The sequence below is a fragment of the Pipistrellus kuhlii genome, unplaced genomic scaffold (genome assembly GCF_014108245.1).
Source record: "Pipistrellus kuhlii isolate mPipKuh1 unplaced genomic scaffold, mPipKuh1.p scaffold_m20_p_4, whole genome shotgun sequence".
NCBI lineage: Eukaryota > Metazoa > Chordata > Mammalia > Chiroptera > Vespertilionidae > Pipistrellus > Pipistrellus kuhlii.
Window position 1 is genome coordinate 68803650 of NW_023425540.1, and position 18890 is coordinate 68822539.

General features: G+C 42.1%; 1 protein-coding gene and 1 pseudogene across 2 annotated transcripts; one reads left to right on the forward strand and one right to left on the reverse strand.

Annotated features, from left to right (window-relative positions):
- Positions 1-1577: 1577 nt before the first annotated feature.
- Positions 1578-2667, reverse strand: LOC118703463 (annotated as a pseudogene).
- A 6871-nt stretch (positions 2668-9538) lies between these two features.
- On the forward strand, positions 9539-18178 carry CTXN3 (cortexin 3). Of its 2 annotated transcripts, none has more exons than XM_036410419.2 (2): positions 9539-10049; positions 16933-18178. In XM_036410419.2, the coding sequence occupies exon 2, from the start codon at positions 17032-17034 to the stop codon at positions 17275-17277; it is 246 nt and encodes an 81-aa protein (XP_036266312.1). In that variant the 5' UTR covers positions 9539-10049; positions 16933-17031; the 3' UTR covers positions 17278-18178. The 2 variants fall into 2 exon arrangements, with proteins under 2 accessions (XP_036266312.1, XP_036266313.1); XM_036410420.2 differs by lacking the exon at positions 9539-10049 and adding an exon at positions 13377-13609.
- Positions 18179-18890: the final 712 nt, after the last annotated feature.

Consider the following 18890-nt stretch of genomic DNA (forward strand, 5'->3'; position numbering starts at 1 on the left):
TGGCAACACTAACTGTTCATTTTTCTCAATTGATCGCACATCTACTTTTGAATTAAGAAAAATGCTGAGAACAAAGGCAAGGAGCCTCTCTCAAAGTAATGCTGAAGGACATTCTTAAGATGAAAGCAAATGTGAAACTTAGCAAATACATGCTCTGGCTTAGGTTATTTTAAAGGTGCTATTCTTGAGCATTTTATTTTACTTTTTATTTTATTTTATTGTTAATTCTCACCTGAGGACATATTTCCATTGATTTTTAGGGAGAGTGGTAGAGAGAGGGAAAGAGAGAGAAATGTTGATGTGAGAGAAACACACCGATTATTTGCTTCTTGCATGCGGCCTCACTTTGGCTGGGGAGGAGTCTGCAACCAAGGTATGCATCCTTGACTGAATCGAACTCAGGACCCTTTGGTCCACAGGTCTATCCACTGAGCCAAACTAGCTAGGAGCTATTCTTGAGCATTGTAAATGAAGAGTTGTCTTTCTCACAAGCTCTTTGAAAAATTTTCCTGAATTGTATTCAGTGCCTACTAATTTACCATGCAGCATTTTCACCTTTGTGTTGACAATGTACATTGAATATACTTGGGTGTATGTTATTATGTTTGTTTGCAAAATAAAGTTTATAAAAGACATAGGTATTTTTTTTAGATTAAATAAGTTATCTACTGCTTCAGCTAAACCACCATTCTAAAAAGAGTTTATTCTTCAAATACCAAAAAGTACATCCAGCCTTTTATCAATTAGCAAAAGGAAAATTCATTGAATACATAACAGAAATGATATTCTGCTCCTGCTAGTTCATAACTTTCTTCAAACATTTCTGAAATGTAATGGGGTATAAGTACATACTCATAAATAAATAATTAAATAGAAGTTGGCTATAAAAATTAATAAATAGCCTGACCTGTGTGGCTCAGTTGGTTGGAGCATGGTCCCATATACCAAAACATCATGGGTTATATACCTAGATCATGGGTTCAATCCATGTCAGGGTGCATAGGGAGGCAAATGATTGATGTTTTTCTCTCACATCGATGTTTCTTCTCTCTCTCTCAAAAATCAATAAGCCTATCTTCAGGTGAGAACTAAAAAAATGAATAAATATAAAACACATAAAATAATAGATGATGTTTGCATAATGTGGGAATGCTAAGGCAATAGTCTAGATTTTATTGCACTATATGCAGTTATAAAAAATCATATTTTAAGTGTGGTAAGATATTTGAGGAGTCCAGAGAAGGATTAGCTTTATTTACATATAGAAAAGACCACAGCCCTTGAGGGGATTCTGGGTATTTGAGGAAGTTTCTATTCTCAAAGAATTAACCAGGCATTTCCTAGTAGTATCTAGGATGTCATCAGAAGAGACTCCTTTCCTGGATTTCAAGCAAGGTTTTCTTTCTTTCTTCCTTCCTTCCTTCCTTCCTTCCTTCCTTCCTTCCTTCCTTCCTTCCTTCCTTCCTTTCTTCCTTCCTTCCTTCCTTCCTTTCTTTCTTTTTCTTCCTTACTAATAAAAAATTGAATTTACTTAGAAGCATTTAGAATGTCAACAAAATAGCTGCAGCTTTTTTTGAAATTACAGAGTGGTATTCAGTTAACAGAACAACAATTATTTAATATAAGCTGCATCAGAAACAACTGAAGATGAAAAAACTACCATTCCCAAAGATAACTAATTTGTGCTGTGCACCAACAAGGACCTGCTTTAAATTTCCATGCCAATTTACAACCCCCATACTGTACCAGGCAAGGTTAGTGGCTATTGAAAATAGCACCAGGACAGAGCTATCTAAAGACACATTCAGTAGTGTGTTAACCGCAAAAAAAGACACTGTACAGTTGAAAAACAAATCTTACACAGCCTTACATTTCAATTGTTTTCTTTAAAAGGAGTGAGTTGTATACAGGGAGCGTTAAATGCTTTATAGACAAGAAAAAAAAACTGCGCTAGAACCAACTTATTCATCATCATCATCTTCATCTTTCTCCTCACCTTCTTCCTCATCTTCCTCATCTTCTTCCTCTTTCTTTTTTTTCTTGCTTTTTCAGCCTTGACAGCTTCCTTTTTGGCAGTATCAGGCTTTCCTTTAGCCCGGTATGCAGCAATATCCTTTTCATATTTCTTCTTTAGCTTAGCAACCTTCTTTTCATAAGGATGCTTGTCATCTGCAGCATTTTTATTTTACATCTCTCCCAGCTTCTTTGCAACATCACCAATGGTCAGACTGGGATGCTCTCCTTTGATTTTTGGGTGATACTCAGAATAAACAAGAAAAAGGCCGAAGAAGGCCTCTTGGGTGCATTGGGATCCTTGAATTTCTTTTTTGTTTCCCCTTTAGGGGGAATATACATTTTCATCTCTCTCTCATAATGAGCCTTGTCTGCCTTTGCCATGTCTTCAAATTTTCCTTTCTCCTTAGCAGACATGGTCCTCCACCTCTCTGAGCATTTCTTAGAAAACTCTGAGAAGCTGACTGAAGCATCTGCATGCTTCTTCTTGTGTTCCTCCCGGCAAGTTTGCACAAAGAAAGCATACGATGACATTTTGCCTCTCAGCTGCTTAGGGTCTCCTTTGCTCATGTTTAATTACTTTCCCTCAGTGAGCGCACAGTCACCCAGTGCCCGGCCGGCTCTCACTTGCCCCAGCGCTGTCTCTATGGAGCTCAGTGTACTGCAATCTTCTTTATTTTTTAATGGTTTACTTTTACTAACTACACTGATAATTTTTACAAAGTAAAATTTCACACAGTTAAGCATTATGCACATGGTTAAACAATCAAATTGCTTGGAAGGGACTTTAATGAAAAGTGGCAGCTCTGTGCACTGCACCTCATCTCTCAGGTCTAACCCGAGGGAGAATAAAGTTTTAACAGTTGCTCTTTTTAGTTCTCTTGTTATTTTCTTATTAACAATTTGACCCCATCTCTTGTCCATTCCATCAGTGCTGACATTCTCTCTTCTCTTCCTGCTATCAGAAGTGGTAATTTTAGCGCAATCTTCACTACCACCACCCCTGCTAATAGTTGTTACATCAGATTCCTGGCCAACTGGTTGGTTGTACAACCTTGAAAGGCAGTCAGGTCAGTTTCCCCAGGCCTCCCACTTCTTCCTACTTCTTATCCTGACCTTAGTCTTCCCTGGCAGACAGTCACCCCCTTGTAGCTGTCACTGCCTTAGTAGCTGTCGCCCCCTCTGCATGCCTTCTAACCTCTGCATCACCATCAGCACTCCTCCATCCACCTTCCTCTCCCAGGGATAGACACGTTTTTCTCTGCCTCTTGTTTTCTATTATCCTTATCACTCTGGGCTTTTATTCTGGTCCTTGTTTGCTACAACACTAATGCAAGGTCAGAAGGGGAGGAAGGAAGTCAGGGAAGAAGAGAAGATGCATGAATTTTAAGTAGGAATTCCAGGTAGCTGTTCTCAAAGCAGGGTATATGCAATTTCTAATGATGGGTCGATAAGATTGCACCAGTTTTTCAAAGAGGTCTCTGATACCCCAAAATTTAAGCATAAGGCTCTTTAAAAAATATTTTTATTAATTTCAGAGAGGAAGATAGAGTGAGAGAGAAAATAAAACATCATTGATGAGAGAGATTCACTGCTGCCTCCACTTAGCTATATCAACAGGTCCCATACTGGGCATCTTGCCCACAACCCAGGCATGTGCCCCAACCAGGAATTGAACCAGGATCTCTTGGTTCATAGGTTGATGCTCAACCACTGAGCCATGCCATCAGGCAAGCTTAAGGCTCTTTTTTCACAGAGTTAAAATACTTAAATCATTTCAAAGTGTAGACTTCATATACCCTACATTATTAACCATATAGATTTTTATTCAAAATATAGATTCTTGGCCTTACTGAATTAAATAAGCTGGGCCAGGAACTCTCAAATATGCATCTTTAACAAGCTCCTGAGGTAATTTAATATCCTATATAATGAAGAGGTAACATGAAAATTGACCATCACTCCAACACACAAGATGTTCACCCCCATGTGGTCAAAGATGGCTGCCACAAGATGGCCAGTAGAGGAGGGCAGTTGTGGTGATCAGGCCAGGAAGGAAGGGCAGCTGGGAGGGACCAGGCCTGCAAGGGAGGTCAGTTGGGGGCAATCAGGCCTGCAGGGGAGGACAGTTGGGGGTGGGGGGAACCAGGCCTTCAGGGAAGGGCAGTTAGGGGTGACCAGGCTAGCATGGGAGGGCAGTTGGGGGCAACCAGGTCAGCAGGGGAGGACAGTTAGGAGCAACTAGGCCAGCGGGGAGAGCAGTTAGGGGCAATTGGGCTGGCAGGGGAGCATTTAGGCATTGATCAGGCTGGCAGGGTAGTGGTTAGGGGGTGATCAGGCTGGTAGGCAGGCAAGAGGTTGAGAGCCAGCAGTCTTGGATTGTGAAAGGGATGTCCGAGATTGGGCTAAGGAACAATTCCTCCATGCACAAATTTTTTTGCATTGGACCTTTAGTCACATATAACAGAAATATTGATGATTTTATTATATAAAAATATAAAATATATATTATTTACAGGCAAAATTGTAGATGGGAGGCTACCCCTTTCAGTTTTGAACACAGATTGGAAGAGAAAGATGTACCCTTAAGTCTGCCTTTTTAAAATCATGTGCTATATTACTAGAACTTTTGATTGATCTCATTGAAATATTTATAAATTTAAAATAAATTTTAAGCAGCAACTTGATTGCATCATTCATAAGATATAGCATTGAGGCAGCTGGAGCAACCATTCAATGATCATATATCATAACTTTTGTTATGACCATTCCACAGCCTCTTTTCCACCATATCCACAAGCTTAAATATCATAAATGAAGATTGGTTTTCCACAATTTTTTAAACAAGTATTTTTTTAAACAGCTCCATATGATTAGTTTTCTCCTGTGGTTGTTTTCAGATTGATTTTTCTGTGGCAAGATTTTTAGCTTCCAGAATTCTGTCAGCTATAAAAGGGTCAGTAATTCTTGGGTACATGCTATTTCATTTTCTAAATCATCTTAATATTGTAAGCTGTTTAATCCTCTGTCTACACAGTACAGTTTCTCTTCTAAAATGCAGCCATTGAACAGAAAGAATGGTGCCAAGATGACAGCATAAAAATTTGGAAGGATTTGTATAAAACCTTAATTGGCACTTTCCATGACATTTTAAAGGCATTAAGTATTTCAAAGTCACTTTAAAAAATTGTTGTTACTATACCAGTCATTTAAAAAGAATAAATTTACCCACTAGGCTGTTAACTTCAGTATGAATTTCCTTGGAACAGTGAATAATTCACAGTGATGCTCTTATCCTTTCAAACTACAATTAGAATTAACAACTAAAATTTTGCAGACACCGATTCTAAATAGAACGACTGTGGGACATTTTGAGAAGTTGCTCCTTCTTAGGAGTGGACATTGGCTTCCTCCTGAGCACGATGCATTCCCCCCCATGGCTTTCTCATGTTTGACTTAAGAAGGAAGGAAAGAACAAACTCGTTAATTTGTAGGGCATTGTAATCCTCACAAGTATTACATCCTATCAGTTTTTTCTTTCTTTCAGATACATTTCCACTGAGTTGCAGCATTGTTTTCTCCTCATTTTCATTTCACATACTTCTCTGTCCAGATTCATCAGCTACTAATTGAGCATTCAACATATCATAGAAGAAAAGACCAAATCAGAAGGCTTCCAATTTGCAGTTGGACTTTACCTGGTGGCTTGGTTTTAATAATGTTTGAATATAGATTCTTATGTATAGGCTTGGTGTGACCATTATTAAACCATCCCCACTGTGGCCTGCCGTTTCCCCCACAGGCCCAGTGGCCTGTGAAGAAAGCTAAGTGGATAAATATGCTCATACTTAGACCTGGCAAGTCAAAGGGATATTGGAAACTGAACTAATCTCTATGAAAAAACAAAACAAAACAAAAAACAACCCTGTATATTACATGATATTTTTTAAACAACCAGAAAGACAGAAAAATAAAAACATTGCACATAAACTGTCTTTCACTTCTTTTTTATGAATTAAAAGAAAGAGGTGGAGTCATTAAGGGATATCTTACCCTCAACTTCACATTGACTGCTGGTTACACAAATTACACTTGGCTTTCACCTTGGAAGGCAAACGAGAGACTACGAAGGGAGAAGGCACAAGGAGACACAAGGGAGAGGAGTCTAAGGGCTGAGGTATCAGGTCCTGCCATTCCACCTTCCCAGTGTAGTGTCTCCTCCTTCTTCTTCAGATAGGAACACTACTTTTATTAATGTGTCAATTCACTGAAGTTATGCAGAAAACATTATTAATATAATCAAGACTATCACAGTAATCCTCAGAGGAAAGGGGGGAGGATTAACCAAAGAACTTATATATGCATATAGGCATAACCCAGTGTATTCTTTCACTGGACATTCCTTGAAAAGAGTAGTCAGCCATGTCCAATGTTTCCACAAAGAGCAAGGAAGATAAATGCTGAAGGGCTTTTCCTTTTTAGCTTGAGACAAGCCACAGTTGACCCTGAGAGTTGAGGACAATTCAGCTGTCTGCTGGTGAGCAGTAAAAGGAGGTAAGGAAGTGGAAAGCAGTGGGGGTGGGCTAATCAAGAAGCTTAGCAACCACTGCTGGAAGTTGAGTGCCACTGGGCCCTTACCAGGGAGCCTTCTGGAATTGCACAACCTGAACAATTATTCTTTGCAATGCCTAACACAGAACATAACTGACACTTAAGTGAATGAACTTAATGTTTCTTGAATATCTGAAAGAAAAAATCTACACAAAGGAAGAAAAGATTTTTACAAAGAATGTAATGATGAAAATGAAATCATAATTGCAATTTTGAAAATTATACCAATAATGGATTCAATTTTATTTTGAGAATTACGCAGAGTCAGAAAGAAAGACAATGCTGATGATAATAATAACACTGCCTGTAATGGCATAAATCTGGGTGACTCATGAAGCCTTTTTCATATTCATTGTCTATTTCTTCATGGAAAAGTGCAGTGTAGGACATTTAGGAAAGAACTGTAACCTAAAGCACATGACAGGTGAGACTTGAAATTAGAATGTAGGGAAAGTTCCTAAAATAGATTTCTAACAAGCTGAAGTCATGATGCTGTGTGGTTAAAAAGAAAGACTGAATTAACACACAGGAATAATGCGAGATCAGAATGGGTAAGAGAAGCATAACAGGTATAACCTGTGAGATCATCCCATTTCATCACAATTCCACGTTAGTCTGAGCTTTATACAGCTCTGTGTAGAAGTCTAGGCTCTCCATTTAAAAACTGGGCCAGAGGGCAAAATTTAAGGAAGAATTCACTAAAGATTATTAAAGACTAAAGAAATAGGACCTACTATGAAATAGTCAAAGAACTAGTCTTTCCCAAATCCTTAGTCATTGTTTCAAAATTCATGATGTTTCACATAATGTAATTCCATGAGGGAAGGGCTGATTCCAATAATCCAATTACAATTATTTTATAAAAGAAATGTCCAAACTCAGCTGTACATCTTGGTATCAGCAGATCTTTGCCCAAGGCTTTTTGGTTTGCCTGGTTCAGTTTCCTTTGGGGAAGAGCATTCTAACAAGATTTTGTGGGGGTGAATGACTGTGGGGGTTTTGCAGCCAGGGTAGAATAAAATGAAAATAGGTTTATTTAGACTAAGTAAGCAATGGAGAAGTTAGTTTAAACAGAAGTTGTCAGAGGGGGTTGTGGAGCCTACTTCTCTGGAGAGTTTAAAAATAGGCCAAGCACTCATCTCTCTGGGATGGTTTCAGCCTGCAGAGAAGCTAGAGGACAGCCACAGCCCTCTTGTGTTCCCTTCCACCTCTCTGAAAACAGTATCAGAGGAGGCCTCCTGGGCAGGGTCAGTTGTTCCTAACTAGAGTACTTTTTGGCCATGTGGAATGATCAGTATATAAGCGAGAGTGGGGTCAGAATGTTCCCTGAACCGCACTCTGTTGGCATTACCGAGACAAGGTCTTCCACCTACCAGCACCATCTGCCGAGAAGCACAGATGATGCCAGTTAGTATTAAATGATACTGCTCTGTCGGTTTTATTTGTCCCACTGTAATGTGAGTGTGTGTGTGTGTGTGTGTGTGTGTGTGTGTGTGTGTGTGTGAAAATTCAGTAAGAAAAACTAATTGGAAAGGAAACTCAGTTAAAAATCCAGAAAACAGCCAGGACCGGTTTGACTCAATGGATAGAGCGTCAGCTTGGGAACTGAAAGGTCCCGGGTTCAATTCCGGTCAAGGGCATGTACTGTGGTTGCGGGCATATCCCCAGTAGGGGGTGTGCAAGAGGCAGTTGATCGATGACTCTCTCTCATCGATGTTTCTAGCTCTCTATCTCTCTCCTTTCCTCTCTGTATAAAATCAATAAAATATATTTAAAAAAAAATCCAGAAAACAGACCAGTGGGTGTGGCTCAGTGGTTGAGCATTGACTTATGAACCAGGAGGTTATAGTTTACTTCCCAGTCAGAGCGCATGCCCAGCTTGCAGCTCAATCCCCAGTGTGGGACGTGCAGGAGGCAGCTAATCAATGATTCTCATCATTGATGTTTCTAACTCTCTCTCCCTCTCCCTTCCTCTCTGAAATATATATATATTTAAAATCCAGAAAACATAAATGTGGAAAAGACCTTCATGTCCTTTTGAGGTTAGGGTCTAATGTCAAGCATTAGATTCTGACTTTAAAGCCTAACATTCAGTATTTGAATTTCCTTGGGTTTGAGGCCTGTCTAGGACTGTTTTCTGTTGCCAGCACAAGGGGGTTTCCTCTTAGAAAATGAGCTGTGTCCCAGTCCCCTAAGGCTGCTGGGTAATGGCTTCTCTCGCACCAGCTGAAGAGGCAGCAGAGCCACAGGCACAGAGTTAGCTTTAAGTATCATGCACCCCCCCATTTGGTGGGTGGGTGTTGTTGCGAACCACACTTCCACCTCAACAAAGAAAGTGGTGAATTGCCAAAAAACAAGGATGTTCCAACTTTAGGATTATGCTGAATTCTTTCTAGGGGGACCACTTTTTTATAAAAAGATAAGTTTCATCCTAAAACATTTCCTAAATTTACTTAGGTACTCTATCCAAGGAAAATAGTTTAAGTATTGCACCATGTAACTACTATCTGCAGAAATGGAACAACTTTCTCTCAACAAAGGTCTATCTTTATTCATCGAGTGGTCTCAGACAGCCTGGGTGGGGTGAGGAACCTGCCAAGGTCACAATTATGCAGGCTGACCCAAGGAAACACTCGACAGGCACCCTGCAGCCTGGAAAATTTATAAACAGGTGGTGAAAATATGATTTTGTTCTTTTTAAGTTGTTCTTGTTGCTTCCCGTAATTGCTGCTTTTCCTGAAAGGTCAGTTTTGTTTCCTTTAGGAAAAGGAGACTTTTTTTTCCCTTTTTTTTTCTATCTCCCAAATGCTAAGTTGTGCCCTCCCCTAGAAGTCTTCCCATTAATTAAGTTGGCCTGAAGGTCATACCAGTAAACCATAATCAATATGGAGGCTGGTGGCTGCAAGGTGCTTGCTCACTGACATCCCCAAAGAGGGAGAGTGTCCACAATCAATAGGGAAGAGCAGGACCCTGGTAGATTTATGGCTTTGATTTTGAAAAAGGGATGGGAATGCCCTGTGATGCTCCCCCTCCACCCCTGCACTCCTTCTGAATGTTAATGCTTTCTTGGGGATGATTTCAGACACACTGCTAGGATACTGCCTCTACTCACTGAAGCAGAATCCTCGGAGGAGTTGCTGAGGCAGAACTGAAATCATGGCTCGCCTCCGAGGAGCAGCCGTGGTGGCCGCTAATGATGCCTCACTCAAAAAGACGATGCTCCTTTAACTCGAGGCTTTGAATGGGAAGTTTCTAAGCCTGAAACAACCGCGTTAGATCTGGGGTGTGCCGCCAGCTGCGTGCGGCTCCCACTGTCTCCTGCTTTCACACAGCCGGGTCGGGGAGAATGGACACCAAAGAAGCTTGTAACTACCTGTAACTGTTCCACCAGGAAATGGACCGAGTGTTTGTTCAGCCAGACTCAGGTACCTGACCGAAACCGTGTCTGTGACAGGCTAGTTGAACGTTTCTCTCTAACTTTGTGCATGGGCAAGAATTGCATCGATGCCTTTTGGATCTCAGTTCTGAATTCAGAGCTCGCTGTCAGATAAAGTGTAATTAAACAGCTGCGAGGTGAAGTTAATGTGGGGGAGGCGGCGAAATGTAACGACGCCTTTATTTTTAAAGCATGCTTTAAGTTTATAATGCTACTGACACTGGGTAAAGGAGCAGTAAAATAGACATATTTCTTGGTTAAGCTGCAGTAAATTATTCTTGAAAGCTATTTGGCCACGACAGTATTTTCCCCCCCTTTACCTAAAATATCCTGTCTTCCAAAATGTCATGGGGATGTTTTAATTTGTTGACAAAGGTTTGCAACTCAACCACGCGTAATGGCAGTGCTGACTGTCCCTGGGGTCCCCGGGTGATGAGCCTCAGCCCTTCCAGAGTCAGCACGTAGGGAAAACTGGGTAGCATGGTCACGTGTTAAAAGTTCCAGTTTGCTAAGGGTGCCCTTTGCTACCCCCAGTTACTGACCGAGACTAGGTGGTATTTTCCTGATGTTCTCAGCGAGGCTGCCGGCTGCCCTTCTGTCCCTTTAAGACTCTTCAAGCAGATGGTAGGAAGAAGAGGAAGATAGGGAAGAAGGTAAGCTGAGGTTAGGGCTCAGGCTGAAGAGAAAGGTCTCCTGCGGACTCAGAGCTGGCAGGGTCCACTCCCAAACCCAAGCCGACCTGCCTGCGGGCTGACTTTGCAGAGGCGCCCGGCCGGCGGGCAGGAGGGACTAGACCTCCCCTGCAGCGGGGGCTGCCAACAGTTCCCAAACTGCCTGTTGACATCTGTAGCTGACCACATTCACATGCCTTTCAAGTCACCGTTTGCGGGCTTCCTAGTAGCCTGGGGGTCTATGATCGGAGTGTGTAAACTAACGTTCACTCTTAGCCGTCCTGTGAATTCTAAAGCACCAGGGCTATTGTAATGGAACAGGGGAGCTGTATTTGGAAAAAGAGGAATAGGGAAGTTGCCGTGTATTTATGTGAGTCAAAAAAAAAAAAAAAAAAAAAAAAAGGAGGGGGTGGTTAAAATGCACGAAGTACCTGGAAAGAGGCAGGAAATCTTTCCCGGAAGTTCTTGGCTGGTCACCAAGAGGGCCACACATTGCATGAATGTATAGGAAACAATTGTGTGCATCTCCTGGAATGCAAGTTACTATTCACAGGGCTCACACACAGAATTGCTGCCAGAGTCATAGGTGTCCACAAGATTCATTTGCTTCGAAGTGATTTGATCGCTTAGATGATGATGAGGTGGATTTTGTGGAGAGCTCACAACTGTGGGGAAAGAGGCACAATAGCCTTGCCTGGGATGTTCACATGTCTTGTGGCGGGGACTGGAGGGGGTGGACCTCCTGAGGCGCCAGTTATGTAAACGGCAATGCAGCCGAGGCTTCTTTTAGCTCTGAACGTAGAGAACAACTCTATTGAGCATCAGTCTCAGGACATGTATTATTTTCATCATCGAAATGTTAACATTTCAACAGTGAGCTTCAGAGCCGTGGCGGAATAATGCTGCATTTTGAGTAAAGGCTGTCTCTGCCAGTTGTTGCAAATTCAGTCCTGCTCACCTAGTCAGTTCCCTGCCTGCAGCAGCCCAAGACCTGGGCTCGCTAGTCGGCTGGGTAAACATAACTGAGGCACCCAGGGTGTCTTTGCAGGACAAAGCGTCCTGTCTGTCACATGGGAAAGTAAACCGGACAAGCCTGCGAGTGTTCTTGCTCAATGGGCGAACTGTTTTTACACCTACTTTTGAAAACATGTCAAGTCACATAACTGGGTTTCTGGCCTAGAAGTTTTAAAAAATCAGGAACAGCAATTATGTGGTTGAGGAGTACTTGAATGCATGCTGTTAGCGGCCTGAGAGATGACTTTCTATTCGCTCCAACGTGCCACAGAGAAACTTGTGACCCACCATCCTTAGGCGGATGCTGCTTTCTTGGTAACGGATATTTCTTTTTATGTGGGGCAACTGACTTAGAATCTCTCTTGCTTTGTGTGCTTACTTACTTGCATAACAGAAGTCATAAATAAATCTTATTTTGCACAATAATGGTCTAAAGAGACTACATTCATTTGTCTTCCCCGGGTTATGGATCACTCAGTATGCCAGGCAGGACTGCACATGCGTTGCATCTCCCGCAACTATTATTGCAACCGACTGCAGGAGGGCTGGCACTCGGGCCGATGACCACAAAAGTGAGATGGCGGAATGAAATGCCAGTGTGTCTGCCAAATGCACTTAACGATTCTACTGCTGTCACTTCAAAAATGAAAAGAAACATGTCACTGCTTTAAGGATGTGTTTTCTTCAGATAACGCATGTCTCCTTACTGTGAGATTGTTTCTTGAGATGCTAATGAAATGAAATGGCCAAAGGAAGGACCCAAGCTGGAGAAGGTACATGTTGACATTTACAGTTTCCATGTAAGACATTTGCACTCGAGTATTTTAAAATGGCTGCCCTTCCAGACCAGAAAAGCAGAGCAGGGTGGAAAGGGCTGACCCCTTACATAGAGGGAAACTGCTTATCTCCAGTCGATTTCGATATTCCAGACCCCACCGATCAGCACTGAGGCCAAGGACAATCTAAAGGGCTGAACAACTGCTTTTCAAACCATGAGATCTGTGACTATGAAAGTGCCATTGTGGCTCAGACTACCTGTGATTCTTGGAAACAACCTCTGACATCTCACTTTTACCCCCTGCCTGTGCCAGCCGGACCCTGAAGTTTGAATCCAGTCCCCTGGACTGTCCGGGGCTTAAGATTTGAGTCAGCCTTTACTGAAAGAGGCAAAGAGCAGCAAGGGTTCCTCAAGGGGCCTGCTTTGGACGAAGGGGAAGGAGGTGAACCCCGGGGAGACTTGTCCTGTAGCAGGTGCTGCTGCAGAGACGCGGGTGAAGTGCTCCTGGAGGTGAAGGGCCAGATGTGGGTCCCACTGAGGAGGTGGTGTTTGGGGTGGAAGAGGAGAGACCGCAGGTGGGAAGAGGGCAAGGAGGAGAGCATCTCGACTGGAAGCTCACCTGAAGGTGGGAAACGAAGGGGCTCCAGCCACAGCAGGTGCTGGAGAAGCTGCAGAGTGGGCCACTGAGGCTCTCTCCCCAGGTGTCTGCAGATTCAATTACATGTCGGTTTGTTCTTATCAACACATTGGTCATTTCACCCAAAGCCAATGTGATTTGATGTTGGCTCCTTTTTTTTATTGTGAAAATAAATTAATATCTTAGAATCAGAATGTGACCTGATTGTGATCCAAAAAACAGGGGTATCAGGTCCAAAAGGGGGTTATAATGGGTGAATTAGGGTCTTGGCCATTGGAGGACAGAGGCTTTCCGAAGGGAGGAGAGGTAAGATCCGAGCACAGAAAGATAAATCCTGATGTGGGGACGGAGGAAGGATGGGAAGGAGAGAGCCTCTTTGCAAATCACCCTTAAGTGCGTGGGTAATGGAGAGAACAGCTGCGGCTAAGTGGACTGCTCACAGGGTCTTCGTAAGTAATTGAAGGTATTTTTACACTTTGTGAATATCAGGGTCCGGGAAGCCTGGCTTGAGAAAAAGAGATATATTATAGGATTTTTTTAATGGCATGTTTTAATTAAGGTTTCCTTGGCCCCATATTAAAACTAGACATTATTTCCCGAGCACACACAGACGGATTAGCAAAGGGAAGACACGAAGGCACTGTGGGAGGGGGAAGCCAGTCAGGATTAAAGTGCTGCTGCAAGTAACCGCTCCTGCTTATCCTGAAATAACTGCCTTTGTTATTATTAACACAGGAAGGCTGCGTCAGGATCTTCGGCAGTAATTTACTTGCCCAGATTCCACTATTTATCTAAAAGGAGATTTCATTATTCTGTGAAAAGCAATTGTGAACACTTCCTAAGAACCATTTGTACCGAAAAGGGATATTTTAGTCCAAGATGGACGTTTTTTAAAGTGCACGTTTTTTAAAAAAAAAATGTTTTTGTATTGTGACTACATGTAATTCTTTCTGTGCATCTTATTATATCTGATGATGTTTCCTTTAACTTAAAACATGCTGTTGAACTTTCCGTACTTGTACATTATTGATTAGCTGGTTTTGGGATTTTGGAAAGAAAAGCAGCCTCTTCCAAAGGATTTCAATCAGACCTGGGCAACACTATGAAATAGCTGGCATTTCTTTCCGGATCTCTGTGTCCTTAAATCCCTTTAAACCGTTTCCTATTTTCCCATCTGTACCCGTCATCTCCATCCTCCCCGGGGCTCTGCAGCTGGGCCACCCGCTCCCCCCCAGCCCTCTCTAGCAGCTCCACTCCCAGCAAGATCTTCCATCCCCTTTCTGTCACCCATTTCCCCATCCTTCAGGTTTTCACAGACCAATCCCTACTGTGCTAATGTGTCACTTTCCTCGGTAAACTATTACAATCTGATACCCTTTAGTGGTTTGACCGAATGAAGTAATTTTAAAAGGAACTTGGGCGCCGCAGTTTCCTGGAAGGGAAGAGGCTTGTAATGTATAAAGAATTATGGAATCGTCAGGACACATAGTCTGGCTGCGAAGAGTTAAGCATATCCTTGCATCAGCCTTTCAATCAGAATAAGGTGGTAAAACTGCAAATTAAAACTGATTTTTTAAATCATTCTCATCAGAATCAGATGACGAGGTTATTTGCTGGTGCTTCCTGGGATGGTGGTCCATCACCGAAGCCCCCAAATGAATAGCGCATCAGCTCTAAAACCGGAATTGTGGGAGAAGCCTGGGAAGTATGAGATGTTGCAATAGGAGAAAAGAATTTGCGTCGTACTAAGGACAACGCTTGGGGAAAACTGCACCTGGGTGTCAACATGGCTCTTAACAGGTGGAGGTGAGGGGTGGGAAGAGAGGGGCTGCATAAGGTATCGCTATCCTTGTCAGCCAGCCCATGGATCGGGAGTAATTATCACAGGCCCAGAAGGCCCTATGCCCCATTCTTTACTTTGAATTCCACAAATCTGGGAATATATTTTGTACATTTATCCAGGGGTGGGGAACATCCAGCCAGCAGGCCGTATAAGGCCCATGAAATCATTTGGTCTGGCCCTGCCAAGGCGTTAGGGGTGAGTTAATTAAATGTTTGACCAAATGCAACAAGTTAATTTTTAAGTTGATAATTCTGTATGGCCCATGAATGATATAAATATCCAAATGGCCCTTGGCAGGAAATAGGTTCCCAACCCCTGATGTACACAGTTAATGATCTTTATTTTTTTTTTCTATATTTTCTTTTTTATTTATGGAGTGTTTTCATAAGGGTTTTCTGAAAATGCAAACCTGTATTGAGAATAGACAAAGAAGGTCTCTGCCCTCATTTGGGAAAACGAACCCAGACTGGGTCCTAGTAGGTGGGCGGGAGGGCAGGGATGGAAGTACAAGGATCCTCAGAAGGACATGGAAAGGCGAGAGGGAACGTGGCTAGGACATCTATTCTTCTGCCATGACATGGCTTTCTCTCGACCCAGCCCTGGGAGAACGTTACGCTTGGTCTGAGTAAGTCCAGCCTGGGCACTTGGGGAGAGGACAGGTGGCCCAGGCAGAAGCAGTAAGGGGAGCTGCCTGGGAGGCGCTGGCCACATTTCCTGCCCCCTCCCCACAGCCTCAGTTACCTAGGGATTAGCACCCAAGCAAACCAAAACCAAGCCCAACCCATGAATATCCTCAATAGTCCTAAGGAGCTTATTTTTTAAAAATACAGTCAAATTTTATCTCAGTCTTATTTCAAACTAAAAATGAAGCATAAGTGAATCCATTGTAACTATTTCAGTCTGAATTAAAAAAAAAAAAATTCAGTCATGGAACTGCAAAATAGTCTTTCCCCCCAAACTGGTAACTCCTTCCTCCCACGTACTGCTTGTCATTCCCTTTATAAACTGGTTTTTAAAACTGTGATTTTATTAACTGTGAAGTGTCAACATTCATGCAAACTGCCGTGATAACTACTGCCATACTTCAATGTAATGATTATAACTTAGCTAAAGAAATATTGCATTAATGCCTTAGGCCATAATTTCTAGTTCTATTTGGTTGCTTCTTTTCATTGAGCATAATTTTTTTAATCCATGTTAATTTTCATACCTGACTACTCTGCTATACAATTTTTCCAATAGACAGATTTATAAATCAATGCATCATATGATTTTTCTATAGAGTAGTGTGTAATAGAGATGCTCTTCTTTACACAATTAGAGTTAAATAGATTGAGTTCAATATCTGGAGCTTTTGGCGGTCCTTGTGTACACTTCAATTTGTCTTGCAAGACGAACAGTAATACCCATAATTCTTAATTTTTCCCCCCACCAGTAAAATGTCCTACTCTCTTCTCTCCACCTAATGGCCTTACACAGTAGGAAGCCACCGTAAGCTTTAACAAGAATGGAGTCAATCAATTCCTTTTTCCTAGCTCAGTTCTCTGAGTGCTTCCCAGGGTCGGGTACTGAGCCTGGCCTGGGCTTTCTAGAGAAAAAGCAGCAGCAGGAGCGAGATGGTTTGGAAGTGTGAGGTGCCTCCTTTCTCTCTTGGCTCAGGCAAGAGAAAGTGAAGAAGCACCGCAGCTCTTAGTCATGTCCTCAGTGAAGCAACACTTTGCTGTTCTTCTCTGTGTGCTTTTCAGAGGCATTCATCCTCATTATAGCAACTGGAGACACACAGGCACTTCTTCCATCCTCACAGTTTGGTGACCTCTCCAAGGTCCCACACTTACTTAGCAATAAAGTTGAGGACAGAGGATAGCGCCTAGGGCCTAGAAATAATTTGTTATCTATTTCCTTTTTCCTCTCTTTCTTTTTTTCCTGCAGAGAACTCAGCCTCTCCCAGGTGCAAACACCATGCTCTCAGCAGACTGACGATGGAAGGAGAGGACGCTGGGCGATCCTGCACTCGGGTTTCCCTGGACCATGGATGGAGGGCAGCCTGCCCCTTCGCCCCCAGTGTCCTTTGGGAACACGTTGTCAGATGCTAGCATGTCTCTGGAGCAGAAAACCACATTTGCTTTTGTGATTCTGCTATTTATTTTCTTGGGCGTCCTCATCGTCAGGTGCTTCCGGATTCTTTTGGACCCGTATCGGAGCATGCCAACCTCGACCTGGGCTGACGGACTAGAAGGCCTGGAGAAAGGGCAGTTTGACCATGCCCTGGCTTAGCAGGGCGGGAGCAGGACCCCCTACGGAGGAGGAGAACTGCTTCGTGTCTTGGCAAGAAACTCTCTATCGTCAATGTTCTCAGCAAATAATCAAGTTTTAGTGACATCTGGTCTTAAGACCACAGCTCAGTCAACATGCTGTTGGGTTAAGATATTTGAGCATATTGGAAATGGAGACTTATATTACTAACCCAAAATACAAAGGTTTCAATTTCTGTGTTTACTCCCTGAATGAATGTTGAAAAATGTGGGATGATGAAACCAAGAGCATCGATGCCGACATGAACTTTGCCATAAAATGAAGCACTATCTGACCTGATTAGAGACTAAAGACTAGGAAAGGTCGGACCTGAATCTGGTGACAGGGCCAAGAAGAGAGAGACTTCCTTGCTTTAATCATGCCCCTCACATTATTTTATTTTCATGGACATCTGGGTCCCAGGCAGAGAGTGAGGAAGATTATGCTGAGTGGACCAAAGGCAGGTACTTGTTTTTGCCTAAAGCAAGGAGTATGGGCAAGCCATGGGAGGGCTGAGAAGACCTGGTTCCATCCTGAGAAAATATTGAGGATGATATTTTATTTTTAAAATAAAACTGAGTTCAAAGGCTTATAGAGGTTTAAAACTATTTACCAGGCCAGGTACATTCTATATATTCATATAAATAGCAAGTATAGAGGTAGCTATACATAACCTGAATTTACTTTCTTTATACAAACAACTGAAATAATAAGCTAGAAGGGAAGCTTCAAGTTGTATTATTGTGTTTTGTTTTTTTTAATGTGTGTGTGTGCTTTTTTTAAATAAAAAGTTAAGTGTTTAGAGGAGGAGACTTTTACAGTCTCAAGAGAACTGTGTGTTTATGACTGAATATAGAAACCAAATAAAACTCTTCAAGGCACAGAAGTGTCTCTTCTTTTATTTCTCTGAGACTACGTGCCTGGAGGCCATGTGGTATATCCAATGCTGAGTGTCTGAGTGTTCTGAGAGTGAGAGGAAAAGCAAAGACCATGAAAGGTCATTGGATTCATCCTTCTGCCCTTTCAGGAAAGGCTCCGACAAATGGTCTTGAACCTATAAAACCTATTTAAGCACTATTTAATTCCACCAAAAAGAGAGATGTAAAAACCTCTTATTCTGACTTCCCTTGGTGAGAAAAACCTGTGTTTAAACTAAACCCCTCAGGTTGTATTTATAATCTATGTCTTTTAATTTTCTCCTCAGCTAGCCATCATTTTTTAAATAAAAAAATTAAAAAGATAATTATGCCTAAAAAGGCAGCCTTTAGTAAAATTGCTTTCTTTCTTTCTTTTTAAAAAAAAAAAAAAAAAAAAAAAAATTCTTTGGGGATTCTGCTGCCTAGATTTCTCCTTCCCCATGTTCCCTTGATTTTCTTCTTTTACTTAAAGAAAATAGCTTTATTGCAATATAATTTGCATACCATAACATTTACCTTTTTAAATTCTATAATTCAGGCCCTGGCCACTGTGGCAGAGTTGGGTGGAGCATCATTCCATGTACCAGAGGTCATGGATTCATACCTAGTCAGGGCACATATAGAAGATGGATAACCAGTCTCTCTCTCTCTCTCTCTCTCTCTCGCTCTCGCTCTCGC